The 19070-nt window shown below is 48.4% G+C and overlaps 1 protein-coding gene across 1 annotated transcript in view; it reads right to left on the reverse strand.

Annotated features, from left to right (window-relative positions):
* The window catches only part of HSD17B12 (hydroxysteroid 17-beta dehydrogenase 12), a 78612-nt gene extending 65801 nt beyond the window's left edge, over positions 1-12811 (reverse strand). Inside the window, exon 1 of the mRNA XM_088525714.1 lies at positions 12628-12811. Within this exon, the coding sequence (XP_088381840.1) occupies positions 12628-12796 (169 nt within the window). The 5' untranslated portion in view covers positions 12797-12811. The remainder of the gene's footprint in view (positions 1-12627) is intronic.
* Positions 12812-19070: the final 6259 nt, after the last annotated feature.

Here is a 19070-nt window from a genome sequence, read left to right on the forward strand (position 1 = left end):
AACCAAGCTTGCTCAAATCAGTTGGCATCTGACTTGACATGTCAGGGTGTAGTCTGCAGGTAGAACTAGTAACGTGAACTCTTGTCAAGTTTCACATTTCAGTCTCTACCATACTTCACAGATAGGGTGAGAACAGGTGTCAAGGTGGGTCTTTTTGCACCACAACAGCACTTGTTTTAGGATATTTCCAAGATCTTCTGCTCTTCACAAGTTCTTGTGCCATAGACCACCCAGAAAAGACAAGCAGGCCATCATGGCTTTATTACTTCTTGCGATGGCTTTATTACTCCCTCTGTTTGGGATGAGTAAATTCTACCTCTACTGGACACACAAAATACCCAACTTCCTCCTCTGGAGCACAAGTTTGGGGCGGTCTGTTAAAGTAGAATTTGTAAAGTCTGCAGGGTTGTCTGGGGAAGAGGAATAACTACAGACTAGTGACACATGGATTTCATTTGGAAGCTACATCCAGAACAGGGAATTAAAGTCTTTCACAGATCCTAACTGCTCAGAAGTAGAACAGAAATTGAAGCAGGGAGGTACCTAGTTATATTTTATTCATTTTGGCTAGAAGCAACATTAAAACAAGCTGTGCATCAAGAAGCCAGCGTTTGCTTTAGGGACACGGAGGTACAAAAATAGGGATTCTGCAGAACAGCAGAAGTGGCAGCAAGGATCAGCTCCAGGAACTGCACAAGCAGCGAAGTTCAAGCATGGACTTCAGCAGGCAAAGCCCAAACACACAACCCGGGGAGCACCCGGGGCATTTTACAAGGCCTCTCCCTGTGCATGGACCCAAATCTTTGCTTCCTTACAACAAGGACAGCAGCCTTAAGGAGTCGCTGGCCCAAGACACAAAATAATACAAAATACAAGACTTTGCTTCCTCCTTGCTAGTTTTATGTGAAATATCGGTGCAGTCTTGTTCTAATGAATTTCTAATATCTAAATCTAACTAAAGTCTATCTAATATCTAAAATACCACTTGCTTTGAGGAGAGAAGAAAAAAAAAAAACACCTAAGGGTGCCCCTCTTGCAGGATCAAGCACGATTACTCCCAGCACCATGAGAAGCTCATGGGCATATTTATGCTAGGCTAAGAATGACTCTAAATCTTTTATATTATCGCTCTAAATAATACCATTATTTCTGTTAAAATCCCAGCCCTCACTCATACTGCAAATGGCTTCTCATGTGTTGAGAGAGACAAAGATGGCTTTGGAGTATATTCAGTAGATAATGTGCTATTAAAAAGATGCAATAGCAACCATGAATAAAAGCTGAGGCAACTTGCAAGTCTTTACCCAGCTGCCAAGATGTTACAAAGACAAGTACTAAAAATGTAAAGAAGTGGAATTATACAATTCCTAAAGTCTTCAGAAGGGAAGGTAACTAATTGTGATGAGCAGTTATCTATTCAAGTAGAAGCTCATTCATATCTGAAGTTGGGGAAAAGCCATTAAACTTATGTTCAAAAGTTACCCCGCCTACAACAAAATGAGAGGTACCCTAGGTACTCTGCAATTGTATTTAAGTTGACATTTTACATTCTGGTTGATGAGGGAGAAACCCTATAGACAAACACAATTCTGTTCAAACTAGAAGTCATCCGATAACCTTGCTTTTGTGCACTGCGGTTATCAAACAGAAGCTTAAACAAACTCAAACCACACCTTTCAAAAAAAAAAAAAAAAAAAAAGCGCCTCTTCTCTTCTCCGCATTGTCAGAGATGACTCAAGCGCTCAGCAGCTCCCTCTAGCCCGCAGATGTCAGCGGGAGCAGAGCACTAGGTGCCTGAATTAAGCAAAAGCTGCCATTCATAAAAAGGGGTCACTTAAGAGATGGAAAAAAAATGATGTTCAGAAGCTCATTAAATTTGAGGACTATTCTGGTTTTTGCCCCCCCCCCCACCATGTCTAACTAAAATGTGCTTATTTGGGAATTACGTTCCGCAGACATCCCTTCGACCCGACACTCTTAATTACATTCACTTTAATTGGGTATTTCTATCCACCATTCTGGAGGAGAAAGAAATGAATGGGGTTAGCACTCGGTTTAGAAGGTAACAATCATTTCATAAGAAATGCACTCAATACATGAACACAGATTATCCCTAATGCTAGATAGTAAAGTGACAGAGAAATCCTCGGTTGTTTTATTTGTATCGGCACCGTCTCGCAGTGGAGATGTTTGCATTAAAGATTCATGGAAAAGCTCAGAAGACAGTCGCTTTCCCTTCGTATTTCTAAATAAGGAAACAGCCACTGCTGCCTTCTATATTTCACTCGCAGCCCTTGAAAACTTGCAGCATTATTTTCCCCCTGGTGGAAAACTCCCGAGATTTTCCTATAGAAACGAGGCTACCGTCAAGCCTCCTTAAACACTGGGGCCGCGTTTGATTGGCTGCTCGCCCGTCTCCCTGGCAGAGCAGGGAGGCAGAGGAAGCGCCCGTGGGCGCCGCACGGGCTGGAGCGCCGCACGTGGAGCAGCCAGTGTCCTTGTCACACGACAGGGCCGCGGGGTCTCCCTCCCCCGCCTCCCCGCGCAGCCGCATCCAGGCCCCGTTCACACGGGCCGACGAGTCCCAGTTCTGCGGGGATCAGCGCGCGCGTCCCAGCCGCCCCGGCACGTGACTGCGCCCCTCGCGATTCACAAAAGCGGCAGCGGCCACTTCACAATGAACGTGGTTTGCTCCAAATTATTAATGAAACTTCAGAGGGAGGATTCCCGCTTCCCATGCAGGAGCCCGGCAACCCGCTGCGCTTGCGGACAGATGGGTTGAAAGCAAAAGCGCTGAGCGCCCTAGCGATAATCCGAATTAGGGACTGGGGACGGGCGGTCATGCAACCCTGCCCGAGATGTGTCCCAGCTCCTGTCTTTGAGCATTTCATAAGCTAAATAGAGAGCAAAAAGAGTGAGCGTGTTATGTCACCTATTAGGTAACGATGCACAGCGGAGAGGGAGAGCGAGCATCTCTGCAGTGACAGCACTTCTCCCTCCCTGCCATGCGGGAGCACCACTGCCCATGCAGACACAGCCGCTCCGAAGGCGGCAGCTCTGCCGAGGGCAGATGAGGTGAGGCCGCGTTAACCCTTTGCTGACGCAAGCAGTTTCACCGAAAGCACCACAGGGACCGAGCCCCTTGGGCTAGAGGGCAGCTCCTTCGCACACCTTCCCGACCAGCGCAGCCCCCGGCTAAAACCAGAAGAGCTAAAGCACGTGAAGCAGGCTACGCTGCACAGGGGGCAGCGGACCACGGCACCCCACCCCGCGGGGGGTTAACCGAAAACGAGGGCGAAAAGCGGCAGCAAAACCCGCCAGAGAGGCGACCCCGCCGCCCTCCCGCCGCTGCGGTGCGCGGAGGCGCCGCGCCCGCCAGGGGGCGCCGCCGTGCGGGGCGCGCTGCTCTCCCCCGCCGCGCAGCACCCAGGGACCCGCACACACCCGCCATGCAAGCGGAAAACAAGGGACCAGGCGACACGTAAAAGGAATGCATTGTTTTATGAACGTCTGTTCCAGAATTGAGGAGCAACAGCAACTCCCGGGACTGCCGAGAATCCGTACCTAGTACGGCTACACGCAGAATAGACCAAGGACTTAAGAGACTTGGTGACAAGCACCCCGTTAGAGGCAAGTCCCACCATTAATCTCCCCCCCCAAATAAGGCTTTAGAGTGGTTCTTCCACGAGTTAAAACTAAACCAACTTCTACAGAAAAGCTAATTTTAAAGCATGTGTTCATTAATAATAATAATAAAAAAAGTATTCTTACTCAGACCTACTTCATTTAGTTGGGCAGAATTTGTGCTGAAAGCAAATCAAAAAGTAAATTTTAGTTGGGGGAAAAGAAAGCAAATCAAAAAGTAAATTTTAGTGTGGGGGGGGGAAGCTTCAAGGAAACCAGTTTGCGGTTTATTTATAACACATCTAACTTACAGCAAAGCAGTTTAAAGAGCTAAATAGCAGAAAGCAACCTGGTTTTTGTAGGCCCACCCCTTAAGCAGGTCCCTGCAAACTAAGACAAGCCAGTGCCAGCACGTGGCACACAGCAGCAGAGCTCTCCATCTCCCTGAGCACCCGCCAGCTGGATCAGCAAGTAGAGCCACACACAGTCTTACTGCGACCTGCATCTCATCCACAGGCTGACATCCATGAAAGAGGCAGCAAAGTGATCCCAGCGCAGAGGAACGTGACCGAGCGCCCAAGGCTGGCGCAAACAGCCAGACCAAATGACTAAAAACGGCAAAAGAACAGCCAAGGTGTAGAAACAATCCAGCAAAGGGAGGACAAAAATGAGAATCTAGGAACCAGGACAACAGTGCTGAGTACCAAAAGACCTGACACATACGAAATAGAACTGGGAGTACCAGAACAAAGTGATTGAACTGCAGGGTTCGTAAGAAGACAGTTGGCCTTGCCTTGAAGCACAGCTACCTTGACCAGAACACGCACCCCTCCCGCCAAGCCCAGCACCACTGCGCTTGATGTACAAGTTATCTGAGGGCACAGGGGAGTACCAGGACACCCCAACCCCTAGATCAGTTACTGTCAGGACAAAGGTTCCCTCCAATAGTGCAGGGCTGCGCATCCTTCCCCCAGTTGTTTCTTGCTGCTTCTGCTAGGGATGCAACTAATGAGCTACCCTGAATCAGCTCTGCTCAATCACTGCCAGGGTGAAAAGTTCTTGCCATAGATGGGAATCAGCCACTGGCAACGCTGGGCATATGCAGCTCTTCAAGATAAACTGGTTATTAATAGTTTTTGGATCATTTACAGACCAGACACCTTTGCTGGTGGAGACTACATGGGAACCCTGAGGAAGGGACAAAAGATCTTGGGAAACAGGTCAGCTGGAGGCTTCACAAGATGCAAAGAAAGAGCCCGAGAGGAACAAACCAGCTTGGGAGCATGAGGCAGATGTGCTGGCACAAGGATCCAGACGTGAGGCGCCAGGCAGAGCAGCAGTGTGCAAGGATACACAGAACAGGCTGCCCGAGTAGCGATATTCACAACAGAAGTAGTCTCCCACCTTCTGCTTTCCACATCCACCAACACCCTTAGTCTGGCCTCTGCAAACCACTGCAAATACAGGGAAAGGCCACAGGCTTTGGAAGGTGGCCAGACTCTTCCCAAGTCTCTACAGCTTCTTTCCTCAGAAGAAACTCTTGAGTCTTGACCCCACTGAGCTTATGCCACCTATAATCTCTCATTCCACCTTCTCCCATTGCACTTGGGCAACATACTCTAACACACGAGAGTCCCTTGGTGAATCACGACGCCGAGGGCGGTGCTGCCGGCTCCCTCCCCAGTGAGTAGGAGTCACCCCAGAACCAGCAGCACAGCCCTCTCCAGGGTACTGCTGTGACCCACATCCTCTCCCAGGACACCTGGCTCACAGCCACGTGAGGGAGGACAAATAAAAGCGAAAGAAGGAAGAAAAAAAACACCTAAGTAAAGAGCAGCAAAGCAGCCCCTGTGTAGTCAAAGCAGGCAGCAACCACTGCATACATACCAACTACACCTTAACCGGAGACATACAGCTGTCTGCCATCCTCGTCAGGAAAGGTAAGCAGGTCACGAGAGGAATATAAGAACTTTGGGAGAAGGAAAACCAGGAAGAATGACAAAAATAAAAAGGAAAAAGGAAAAACAAAAGAAAGAGAAAGGGAAGCAGAGAAACAAGACACCTTTTTTCCTGGGCTCTGCCTCTAGAGCATTTTATCTCCAATTTTAAGCACTGTAACAAAACAGGTTTCTTGCAAAACCTGTGATGAAAGCCCAGAATTTCTGGTATCACCATCTACCGTTGGGGGTGGAAGGAGCGAAGCTCAGTACTAGAGATTACTCATAGCTTTTTTCTGGAATTAGCAGGAGAGGCTTATATTACTGCTGAAAATTTCAGCTCTGCTAGCAATTCATCCTGGGGGTTATGGGGAAATACGGAGGACTTCAAATTTGTGCAACTCCAGATTCATGGAGCTGAATACTACATTAAGGTTATGCAATTATGAGTCAGAATATCACAGATTTAAGGTAGAATCCTGGTGTGCAACTACATGCAAGAAATCCAAGTGGCCCCAAATCTAGCATTTTCAGGTATTAATGCACTCAGCTATGTGAAGTGTTCTGCTTTACTCTAGAAGTCTACGTTTCCTAGGCCCCGATATCTACACCAAACATCTATACAATCAATTGCTCAGTAAGTGAGCAACAGGCGTCATCTAAAGTTATGAGCAGCAACCTTAAATAACCAGACGAACGTGTATAGACTATTCAAGCCCAACTCAAGATGCTTTGTCTGCTAGCTACTCTTTTCATCCCACATTTGTCTGCACATACAAATCCAAGAATCACATTTGGCAGTTCTGTTAAAAGTGGGGAAAATCTTTTCTTACCGTTATTTTTTTGCATAGTAAAGATAGTCTTCCCTAGACTTTAAGGTGCAAAGAAAAATATTCATAGGGTCGAGGACCACTAGACACGTTCCATCCACCCACGGGAATAAAGCAGTAATTCCCGGGTGGAATTCCCTAGGAGACTAGTGCAGTTTTCCCCAGCTCCCGGCCTCACGCTCCCTCAGCCCTTCCTGCTGAGCTCCTGCCTTACACACGAGCCATTGCCCAACTGCATCTCGCAGCTACGTGGGAGCTGCCCGCGCTGCCCTCGCTCCTGTGGGCGACACTTCCCCACAGCCCACCGGCTCGGCTTCGTGGGCAGCCCTTCCAAAGCGGGGCAAGCACCCTGGCCCATGCAATATAAAACAAACTGAAGCAAGTTACTCCTCTAGGCAATTTCCCTATGCAAATCCCCTAATTAAGTGACAGGCTTCTGTTACAAATGTTCCTTCTTTAAAACACACCCAAGGTTGAAATGAATAAGCCTCTTTACAAGTGACTCAAGTATTCATCCCCTTTAGAGGCATTTATCTTTCAGGTTGTTTATGTAGGTAATACCAGAGACTGGTTTCCCTTTCACCTTAATGCAAAGAGTAAAAATAAAGCTACCTCAAAATGCAGAAGATTGAAAGCATTCACACCAAGTTAAACTCTAGAGCTGGCGGTTAAGAGTGTCAGTGATGCTGTGGTTGGTGACAAAAGCATATGAACATTTTGCCTCGAGAGACATTGCTGCTACGAGGCCCAGGAGGGATTTGCTCTGGACTTTTGGGTTCTGAGCATTTGCTCTGCCTCTTCTCCTGCTACCAAAGAGTGCAAGGAGGAGCACTTAACTATAATAAAACAAAGCAGTCCTACTATGCAACTGTTTTAAATAGTCAGGAACATCAAGTGTAAAGTAAAATACCTCTAGAAGAGGCAGGGATAGCAATGTTGCAGATGAGATTACGGTATGGTTGTTTCCTTTGTATCATCCAAGAAGCAAAATTCATTTTAGGATGCACCAGCAGCAGTCGATACTGTAAGTAGATATGCAAAACACTAGGGAAGGTCTGACACACTAGGCACTGGCAAGGTCCCAGCGTCGTTGCAGCCAGGCTGGAGAACAGCACAGGACAAACTGTGGAGTCCGGAGCTCACCTGCTCCCAGGCCCCTCTGCGAGAAGGGCTTGCTGGAAAGGGCTGGGAGGGAAAGCAGACACCCACACAAGTCTTCCAAAACCTAAGTGAGGATGCCACCAAAAAGGGGAGGAAAGTCAGCTTAATTATTTGATGAAAGAAATGTAGGGGAGAGAAAAAAAAAAAAAAAAAAAGCTGAAGAAATGTAGGATGGATATTAGGAAATATTATATGACAAATGAGAAAAGAAAAGAAGCTGTACACACTAGTACACAGCATTTGTGGGAAGTTCAGACAGGAGACTTGCACCAGCTAGTTTACAGACATACATTTTAGGGCAGTAAGCAACTGGCAAGTAACAAGGACAAGAGAACTACAGTGCTTCAAGTTCAGTCTGTACAATTGGCTTCAGCGAGCTGTCACAGTGAATGGTTCAGGGAAGCCAGCCTATTTTCATATGTTAATACACAGGTCGACAAACACCCTGCTTTATTTCAGACACAGTTAAAAGTGTTTGCAGTGCCCAAAACTGAGCATGACCAGAAAAAAAAAAAAAAAAAAAAAAAAAAACCTCTTGGCACAGATCCGGACAAAGAACTAAAGAGAAGAAACCCCTGAACAAGAGATTCTACTAAGAACTAGTGGTACTAAAAGCTCTCCCTAAAGGTCTCTACACCTCAGCTCATGACATACTCCAGTGCAGGGAAAAGTGGGGAGTTGTGCACAGCCTCTCCTCTCACATCCTGCAGCAAGCAGTGCTAATCGAGTGCTAACACCCTTTCATTCCTCACTAACTACATACTCAGATGCTGTACTAGAATTACTGTTTTAGTCTGCAACGGTGATTTATGATGTGCTCTGTCAACTACTATGCACAGTGCCAAACACTTGCAAAGCATGCCTGCACTCATCTGTACAACAGACACTGAAATCTAGTTGCAGAAATAAGATGCCTTCCAGTAACAGGACTATTACATGCAACTAGAAAGAGCTTGGAAAACAAAACATAATATTGCTTGTAAAAGCTGATCAATATCATCAGGAAGTTACCGTCTGGTTAGTACTCTAATCAATCCTGTACTGAATGTCTTCTGTATGGGGCTCTGAACTGCTGCTGATAAATGGTTTTAATGGTAATTATTTCATTATGGCTGTCCCAAGAATTTCATAGGGATCAGATTTTGTAAGACACCTATTCCAGGGACTACAGAAAACACATGTGATACAAAGACTCTAAGTCAAACTTTTTACAAACTTTTTACAAACACAAAGTACAGCTTGTCACTTCTTCATATAAAGATCACACAAAGGGTTAATTGCTTGTTAGCCTTATTCCTGCTAAGATTTTACTTAGGGCTTTCTATTGCTCCTCTTTCTAACCACTGAAGCTTCAAAATTGTCCAGTATAGTCTTGATTTAAGGGACCTGACTGTAAAGACACACATAAGTATTCACTCCCCTTCGCTTGTGGGCAGCTACATTTTTCATGTCTTCCTTGGTGATCCCTGTATGCAAACGGCACAGATGGCTCTTCTGATACATTAGACTACAATCACACTCAGCCTGCGCTAAGTGAAAGAAGCTAAGGACACCAAACAGAGAGGGCTCCCCCAGCTTTGCTGATGAAGGAGGCTCTTGCTCAGCAGTCATACAGGAAAAGAATGGTTTAAAATCATTCTTTAACCAAGGGTTTTGTCTAAGAATTACAGCTACAGAAATGGAGAAGCAGTTGAGAGCACCATCTGACTGACCTCTTAAAGAAGAGATGCTAAATGTGAGCAATTTGAGATATTTTTTGCACTTCTAGTCAATAAATGCCAAGATGCCCAATTAACGCAAGCTAATGCCTGAAAACTTTTGTTCGTGAACTGGCCTGAATACAAAGGTACGGCTCTATTCACCATATTAGAAAGCATCACCTCCATCAGACATTCTGTAATCACTAAACATGTGATCATTATTCAAATATGATGGTAGCAAAACCACCAGGGGAGGATATGCTTGCTTTTCTAAGAAACTTAGAGGTCTGAAAGAACCAATATCCTCTTGAAGTCTAATATGGCTGATAACAGTCAAAATAAAACAGCTTCCTGTTAATACATCACTCATTACGGCCAATTTTATAGATAGATATATACACACACACACATTTCTCATATTTTTCTCATTAAGAGATTTGTAATTGCGAACCAGGGAAAAAAGAAGTTAAAGTATTTGGATGGTTACAATATTAGAAGCTCGAGAGGAATGAGTTACTACATTCATAGTGTCAAACTAGAGTATTTGGAATATTAAAAAAAAATCAACTAACTGCATTTAACTAATAGAATACAAGGAGAAAAAAAAAAAAGTGGAAAGGCTTCCAAGCAGTGGTTGCCAGGAGAAGCTGTGCAGTCTCCATCCTTTTCTTGGAATTTAAGAACTGTCTGGATAAAGCTCTGAGCAACCTGATCTGATCTCAGGCCAACCCTGCTTTGACCAGGGGTCTGGACCAGATGTTTCCTGAAGTCTCTTCCAAATTGAATTAACCCATGACTTCGATTTCATTTCACTATGGTGCTGAAAGAACGGGGGAAATGATTCTATCCTTTCCAGTAAAGGAGACTTCCTAAAATGGGAGATAAGACAACTCTCCAAATGGGACATGAGAAAGCAGCAGGCAGTTTGTGGCTCCAGAAGCACCGTACTCCAGGACACACCAGTTACCAGTGGCAGAGAAGTCAAGTGGCGGCCTGTGAGTGTCCGCACGAGAAGAGCAGGACTGAGAAAGCACCAGGAGGGATCATGACTAGCAGCTCTGCCAAGAGGCTGCAGAAACACAAGAGAAGCAGCCACATCTCTGCCGTACTCAGGGGGTTCCTGAGGGATTCCACGACACCGCGCTCATTTTCAGTTTGTGGTTTATTTAGCTAAATCGTTTGCCAAGAAAGGGAGATTGCAGGTTAGCTTCTTACACTGATTTATTAGCATCTGAAATCACAGAGTGGTTGACCTAGAATTTTTTGCTCTATCTTGTCTCCATATGTACCCAGAAATCTCATGTATCTCATCAGCAGAAATCTCATCATCCACCCACCTCATACTGAAGCGAGAATAAGCTAGATATGAGTTACTGGGAGAGGAAAGGGAAAGAAAAAAAAAAAAGAAAAAAGAAAAAAAAAAATCACACACACAGACACAAGAAAAGTTTCACACAGACCTTCCAACAAGCAGCACAACAGAAAAAGAACTCTTGCCAAAACATTTGCTGTGTATTTTATCACAAGCAGTAGAGATATTTTCCCAGTGCGCTACCGGCTGACATTGTTCCTCCTGCTCATATCCCCTCCTCCCAGATTCCAACAAACTAGACACAGTACAAGCAGAAGCAACTGCATGCATGTGATCATAAACCCACTGCAATGATATAAAACAAGAATTTGCAATTCAATTCCAAAAAGTGCAGAGGAGGACACTAAGAGGAGGGAAATATGAGATAGCATATCTTTGTGAAGTTTCTTGTGGTAGAATAAAAAAAGAACATGTTGTCACAGTAATCCAAACAGCTACTTAGCATCAAAATCACTAGTTTTTAAAGATCAGAAGAGAATGAAGCACTTATCTTCCTAGAATATTTCCAGTAGTCTCCTTCTCAAGGTGACCCAGTAGGCCCCAGCTTGGCCTGCATCCTCCTCTCATTACAGCCAGAAAGTCTCCCCCAGTCCACTGCTGGTGTCAGGATGAACTTCAGAGCAAACCACCCCGAGATGCCAGTGGAAATTATTCGTACTGTGGAAGTCCCTCCGTTCAGCTGGAGGCCCAGAGCACCTGCTGCAGCACAGCAGCACTTTCCTGCACCAGAAGCAGGCAGAGGATGTACGAGAACTCATGATGGCCACACGTCTGTCTACAGCGAGAGCTCATCTCCAAGGCAGCAGGCACCAGCACCCGATGTCCCCCTGCTTCTTGACACTGCAGCAGGGGGAGTGATCAACACAGGGAACCTAGTTATGCTGCCAGTCCCACACAGACTGAAAATCATGACGATACGATGGCAAAGGATAATTCTTGTGAGCAGCCACTGGCCAAGCACAACCAGGGGCTGATGTCTTTGCTTGCATGAAGCAATGATCCCAACATTTGCATTGCAGCTCTCTGCTCATAAGATGCACAGGGATGCAACTGAGGAAAGACTGGTGGTCTACAGTTCACATTTTGAGCTGATAGCCTGACATCTGGCAGGAGCACTACACACTTCCAAGCTTGAAGCAAAGCAAAAAGAGCTAGAGTGGCTACCAAGACTTTTACGAAGCACCAAAGGTCAGCAGGCAAGTGATAATGCAGTAATGTATTTAAGGCGTTGAAGAGCAAAGAGGTTTTGCGTATCCTATACCAACCACAGTATCCCGCGTTGGTATATCCTATAGCAAGCACGTGAATTCCGCGCTGGCTACTGCAGAGCTCCCGGGAACCGCGCTCGTTAGCCCGGGAACAGCTTCCTCCTCGTGGGGCTGCGCTAACCACAGACCCGCCAAGAGGGGGCGGCTGGAGGATCTCGGCACCGAAGCCCTCGTGCCTCCTGCCCCCACGTGCAGCACGGCCGCTTCGGGCTCCCTCCTCTCAAACTCAGGCTCCCACAGCCCGCACTCAGGTTCATGCTCCGCTCCCCTCCCCGCCGCCCTCGGCAAGGGAGTTTTAGGGAGCTCTTGGCCAGAGCAGTTCGGAGCCAGGACGCAAGACACGGCCCTTCCCAACGCTACTCCCGAGACGGGGACGCGGAGCAGCGAGGGGCGCAGCGGCAGCCCCAGCCGCGCCAGGCGGCACCTCCCGCTCGCGCTGCGCGGAGGCCGCGCTCCCTCCCGCCCCTGCTGGGCGCCGCCGCCCCCAGCGCAGCCCGGGCCCGCCAGGAGCTGCCGGCAGCCCCCGACGCGGGGGCAGGCGGGCCCGCCGGGAAGCGCTGGCGGAGGCTTCGCCCCGTGCCCGTCCCACGCGGCGCGCGCGCCCCGCGGCCCTCGCCGCGGCCTCGCTCCGGCCGCTACCGCCACCACGGGCCGACCCGCGGCCCTCAACAGCCGCCCCTGACCCCGCCGGGCGCCGCGGAGAGGCCGCCCCCACGGGGCCCCCCGCGCACTCACCTGCCCAGGCGCCCAGCGCGGGCCCCACGACGACGGCGCCGCCGCGCAGCACCCACACGCGCAGCGCGGCCAGCAGGCGGTAGGCGGCCCGCGCCGCCACGTAGCCGGCGCCCAGCGCGCCCACCCAGTAGAGGAGGCCGGCGGCGGGCAGCGCGGCAGGGCCCTCCATGCTGCGCAGGCGGCCGCGGCGGGACTGAGCCCTGCCGGCCACCGCCGCCGCGCAGCCCGCGCTGCGCCCGCCCCCGCAGAGCCGCCATTGGCGGAGCGGCCGCTCAGTCAGCGAGTAACCCGGCAACGCGGCGGGCCCCGCCCCCCGCGGCGGCAACGCGGCCCCTGCACGCTCCGGCCTCGCCGGGGAGGAGGGGGGCAGGCGCCGCGCGGCCACACGCCCCCGTACTACTTGCGGCCGGCGCCCCACGTGGTCGGCAGCGCTCTTCCGCCGCCATTGGCCCTGGCGGCCGCCCATCACGCCGCCCCCGGGCTGCAATTGGTGCTGCGAGCCAGGCGCCTCTCAGAATTGGTGAGCGGAGGAGACTCTACTCCCGCCCCTGCTGACGTCATATGATCCCATTCATAAAATGCTCAGGCTCCGCCCCCGGCCCTAATAGGCCCCCGCGCTCGCCCCCTCCCCCGCGGTGCCCGCAGCGGCTTCGCCGGGCGTGGAGGGGGGAGGGGCGCCTGCCGGCAGGGCCGTTACGGCGCGCGACGGTCGCTACGCGGCCCAACGGCCGTTACCCGGCCCAACGGCCGTTACTCAGCGCGGCGGCCGCGGGCCAGCCCCCCTCCCTCCGTCCCATGTCACGATGTCGCCCGCTGCCCTGGCAGATGCCGCTGCCCGTGCCCAGCTGTGGGCGCCCGGCTTTGCCCGTGGAAGTGCTGCCAGGCCGCTTGTAGCTCCCTCACCCTCCTGCCAGGTGATGCCATGGCCTTGCTCAGGGCCAAAACGGCCTCCGTGTGTCTCTACCCAGCCCCAGTGCACACCGGGTTAAAGTTACTTTTAAAACTTCCCCCATCTGTTTACTGTGAATCACGTGGCTTTGGGGACTGTTTCTTGTTGGTCTCTCGTTGTCCTTTCCTACATCCCCTATGCCTCGCGTGTGTGGCTTTCCCTCCCACAAGGCCGGAGCAAGGTCTGCTGTACAACAGCGTGAGCTTCACAGAGTCCAGATGGGACTTGTGTGAGGTGGCATCCTACGGGAAACAGCTTACGGACAGCCCGAGTCCCACCCTGAGGTCCCAGTTGGATCATGGTGCCAGCAGGGAAATAAGAATTACGAAGCCCACTCCAGCCCATAGCTCTTGTTTGGAAACAAGAGTCTTGGGTAAAACATCAACACACTGATGTAACCACCCATGTGTGCAGGTACCTGTGACCTAGTTATATGTGGAGGATCACTGAGTGCAAAGGGGAGCAAGAGCACAGATATTAAATAAAATTACACTTTGATAGGTTTGCCCGTTTTATTAGTGTAATAAAAATAAGCATGTTTATTACATTTCTTGGTATCAAAAATGTGTATACAATATCTTATCATTCAAACATAAAAAAGTAATAGGAATGAAAAGTCTTAGCTCATAATCTGCTTGGGGAGAACAATTACATCCATAGTGGGATTTAAACTTCATTGGATTCAACAATAAATACAACTGTCTGCAGTGATGCGGACTAAAGGCATGGAAGCACCATAGACTTGGCAGTGAATAATTTGTGAAGTCATTGTCTTATTGATTGATCCATCAGCTTAAGGTTGATTTTTAGAAATGAATCTTTATCAGACACCGGCTGTATCACAGCTTACAGGGAATAACACCTCGCTGAATTTTGTTTATTCCATAACAGGAAGTAGGTATCTGCCCATGTTGTGATTTAGTTCACTTTTTCCCTCCTCCTCTCTGTTTGTCTGCCACTCAATACTGAAAGATGGCATCAAACTTTAACCAAATTTTCTTCCTTTATATTTTTTTTCTCCAAAGAAAACCCACCTGGCTACCACTGTTAGAATGTTATTATTTGCTAGGGCTAAATCCATCAGTCTTTACAAAGCGAAAATACTTGGAAGTGCATCCTGAAAGTGTATAAGAACTGCCTTGATTACAAGAGCAAAATTGCTGGAAGATCTCATTTTTCCTCTTGTCCCACATCAGCCCTTCCTTACTTTGTAGGCCTACTTTATTCAACATGGAGAATCTTTGCATGAACAGTTGTGGAAAAGGAAGATTTGGTTACAGTATGAAAGAGAATACAGATGATGGGATGTGATGCCGGCATCGCCCCTCACAGGGACACACTGCAATTATACCCTGTCAGAAGGGACACACACTTGCTGAGGTCACCCTGCACGGTCAGCAGGCAGAGAGTGCCTCTCAAATTGCATTTGCAGGGAAACGATCACTGCCGATGCTCACTCTTCTGTCTGCCAGGGGTCCAGGCAGCAGTGACAGGACACTGCAAAAGCATCTGCAAAGAGAAAAGGAACCAATTTGTTCAGCTCCAGTAGAAGTCAAAGACAAAGCAAATTCTGAGCAGGGAAGATAACAGTATAATCAGGGTCATCAGAGTGTCCAGAACAGATGTGAGCTGGGCTGGAGGAAAGGAGATATGTGTAGGGCAACCTGACGAAGGGAGTGGGCGGCTTCCTCCTGCACATCCATGTAATCCGAGCTGCAGTTACTGCAGAAATGTTGCCGATTACAAATGGGTCAGAAACAGGGAAGGAAGCACGTGGGTGCTATGAAAGGTCTGTTGATCTTTAGACTCTGTCTGTCTTCTATCATAATGTCTGCTGCCCACAGAACTGCTGTTGTGCCGTTCCTGAAACCTCTTGCCTGAACATCCATCACGTTGTGGGCCAGGACAGAAACTCTTCCACTGTTCTCTTAGGGACTCAATAATTCCCTGATGGAGAAGCATAAATACAGCAAGGCAGTCCTCAGAAGTTTTTGTGTTTAAAAAAAAAATAAAAAAACATATTGGTTATTCAACACCGTTGCTATTTTTTACGCTACTCTGTTCAGAGAGAAAGACAGTCCTCTGAGAGGCTTACAGGCTACATTTAGAAAAAGATGAGTCACAGGCAGGGAAAAAAAGACTCACTGGAGTCTTTATACATTATACAAAGGTCAGCTGAGGGATTTTGGGTGTCTCTTGTTTAAGGTCACCATACATTCCTGGACACCAGGCATATCCCCCTTTTGAGTGTTAATCCTGGTCTTCTCTGAAGCTTTGCAAAACTGTTCCTATTTCCCTAAGCCGCTGCCAAACTGAACAGAGCACCAAGGCAGCCGATCGAGGCATCGGTGGAGCCGGCTGCCGGCATTTTGAATGTGCTCCAGCATCAGCACACACTGGCATGGGGATACCTTGCACAGCCCCAGAGAGATCCCTGTTTGCTCCACATCCTTTCTCAGTCCAGGCAGGGAGTCAGTTCCAGGTGACTGCGGACGCGGTTAGGTTCAGGGAAGGGCTGCAAGTGGAAGTCAACCCACAGCTTAGCTCTGTCGCTCTGGTACGTGGAAGGTGACCAAACTGTATGGCAAATCAGAAGAAAGACAAAAGAGAAAATATTTAGGAGAGCTAAGGGGGTAAATACATGCATAAGTAAATAAGCAGCAGTAAATAAAATCAGGTTGGAGGACTGCAGAGAAGAAGAAATCAGGAGATGTAGAGAAGAGGAAATATAGCAAAGAAAAAAGGAAATAAAACATGCTGAATAAAAGATAAAAGTGCCTCCCATAGGAAGAGCCACTCAGTGTTTATTAATGATTTTTTTCTCTGACTTTGCTGCCACATGAGCAGCTTCCAGGCAATCACACACTTCGATAAGAACACACTGCAGTGTTTCACACATGCTGCCTCCCGCCCTCCCGGCCTGGGCTACCAGGATATGAGAAAGACACCTCTTACGGAAAGCTCTGCAGTTGAGAATCAGTTTATTTTAAATGAGTTTTTACTCATAGCCAGGTGGTCTCAGCAAAGAGGAGGCCTCAGAGTTGGGATTCACTCCTCACCCAAGTCTGACTAACCGAGGTTATGGTGGCATCTGCTCTGCAAGAAGAGTGAGCATAGAAGGGGGCAATCTGTGCCATGTCACTTTTTTTTTTCCTGCCATTGAAAAGAGGTGCAGTCATTTGTTTCGTTAAGCAGTACTCTTGCACCCAGCACTGTAAATCCCTTTACAAATATATTCTTCGTTCTGTCAAGTCAAGTGCAGCTCTTCCTCTCTCCTGTGCAGTCATTCTACTCTCGCTCCTCCATTACCATTACTCACACTCCTTGCATTGAGGCCAGATCCAATAAAGGGCCCAGGTGCTGCAGTGCTGAGCACTGCAGTGCCTTTTTGCCCAGATTCAGAGCTCCAGATTAGACACCCAGCCTCCATATGTAACACAGAGCAGCCAGGTATCCAAGAACAGGACCTGCGCTGGCCTATCTGTTAAATGAAAACAAACAAACAAACAAAAAAACCACATTAACTAGCTGGACATGCTGATAAGTCTCTTGCGACACCTCGTAGACATGGACCCCAGCCACTGGATGGTGAAGTCACATAGCTCACATGGGATTCCCAGTCCTGAGTCTTTTCCTGGGTACTTAATCTATCCCTTCCGTGAGGATCACGGTACCCTCCTTCCCCACACTCCTTGGCGTTCACCAGGCACCCAGGCCTCCCTCCTCTCCCCAGAAGGGTTTTCAGCAGCACTGTCCTAACTGCCTGGCTCAGCCCTGCCCTGGGTGAGGCTGTCGAGCTGGTCCTGCTGGAGCTGGCCCCCGGCACACACAGTACAGCTGTCCATGGGCTAAAGGGAGGCAAGAGAAATCCAACATGATTGAAGAGGCTGGAGAGCTGGGCACAGTCGTTCTCACCCCAGCCAGCACCTAAGCCTTCAGCATTTAGTGAAATGGTGTCTTTGAGCAGCCCTAGGAGCAGGTATCTACGTAACCCTCCTCTCTCCTCACGTGCTCCTCAGTGGGGCAGGGATTTGTCTGCTGATGCCGTGGACTTAGGCAGCTTGCTGACTCGCAGCCCCTGAAGTCCTCACGTGGGCCTAGCACATGGCACCCAAGCGCTGATCCCAAAGGGGCAGCCCACGCCGGCCGGCACCGAACAGCACCGAGCAGATCACCCGGCTCTGCAGGGCTTACAGGTGTAAACAAGCCCGAGAGCAGCACCCTGGGGGAAAGCGATAGAGCTGATAACGGTAACTACTGCAATAAATAAGCAAGCAAGGACAAGTTTTGATTCGCATGTCTCTCTAATTCTGCAACAGTGTGCTTTTGATGATTGCTTCTGTTAGAAGGACAGGGACGTGTGAACAAAAGTCAGCTGTGTTAGCTTTGAAACTGAGTTACCACACTGTGCAACATCTATAGCCTTCTTGTTGTTTCTGAAAGAAAGCCTGGGCTTTGGCAACCTCCCCTTCTGCTTCAGAGGTTAAAGTCCCAAATTTCTCAACAACAAATCACGGCAGGTAAATGTAGCAACAGAGGTTAAATACAGCCTAATGCAAGGCAGTGTTTGGCATTAACTGACTGAGTCTACGGACTGTAAATTCAACACATCTGTCGGACGCACATTGATCTTTATGAAAAAGTCTGTTCAGTTCCACTTACAAAGGTTACATTATAAGTGGGGCTACAGACTTCGGATACTTTGTAAAGGGATTTTTCACTTTCACCTACTACAGGTTAATAAGTGAGCTCTGCAGTCTCTTATAAAGTCTCTATATTCCTCGTTTCCTCTTCTTGTTGCCATTTCCTGTTAAGGATTCCCAGAAGTGACCACAGTGAGCAGCTCCAGATCCCCTCCACACGCAGAGCAGGGAGCAGCTTGAGCAGATCATGATGTAAAGGGTTTTTTGCCTCCCGTCCCTCCCACACACATTTGTTAAATCACCAACAATGCTGGAAATGAAAAAAAGACTTCTTCAAAAGACCTCTAATAGATACACATATTGCAAATCCATCTGCAGAATATATTTAGTGGAAAGAGATACTATGGGCAGTGGCAACAGATTAATCTTCTTAAGTCTTACAACCGACTAAAATGTATTGATTTTGAGCTGAAAATACCATCTGTAGAAACAAAATAGCGTATTCTCATTTAAACTTTGATGTCACTGCTATTCAGTTTAGTACCTTAGATAAGTGATATGGAGCCTTGTTCAGATATAATGAACAAAGTTCAAAAATGCATGTCCCTATGCCCCACATGTCACTGCAATGCTCAGGCTCATGTCACACAGTCCCTTCACTTTCAGGCCCAGATGATGGACTACATTTAATAATAAACATTTGTCTCCCTATCTATAACCTAATATAAGCTATATGACCTGTAATCCACTATGTTACAATGTTCACAGCATGGCTGAGGTTGGAAGGGATCTCTAGAGATCATCCAGTCAACCCCCCTGCTCAAGCAGGGACACCCAGAGCACGTGGCACA

The sequence above is a fragment of the Tinamus guttatus genome, unplaced genomic scaffold (assembly GCF_059628265.1).
Source record: "Tinamus guttatus ecotype Peru unplaced genomic scaffold, ASM5962826v1 Tinamus_guttatus_pri_ptg000240l, whole genome shotgun sequence".
In the NCBI taxonomy this organism is placed as follows: Eukaryota; Metazoa; Chordata; class Aves; order Tinamiformes; family Tinamidae; genus Tinamus; species Tinamus guttatus.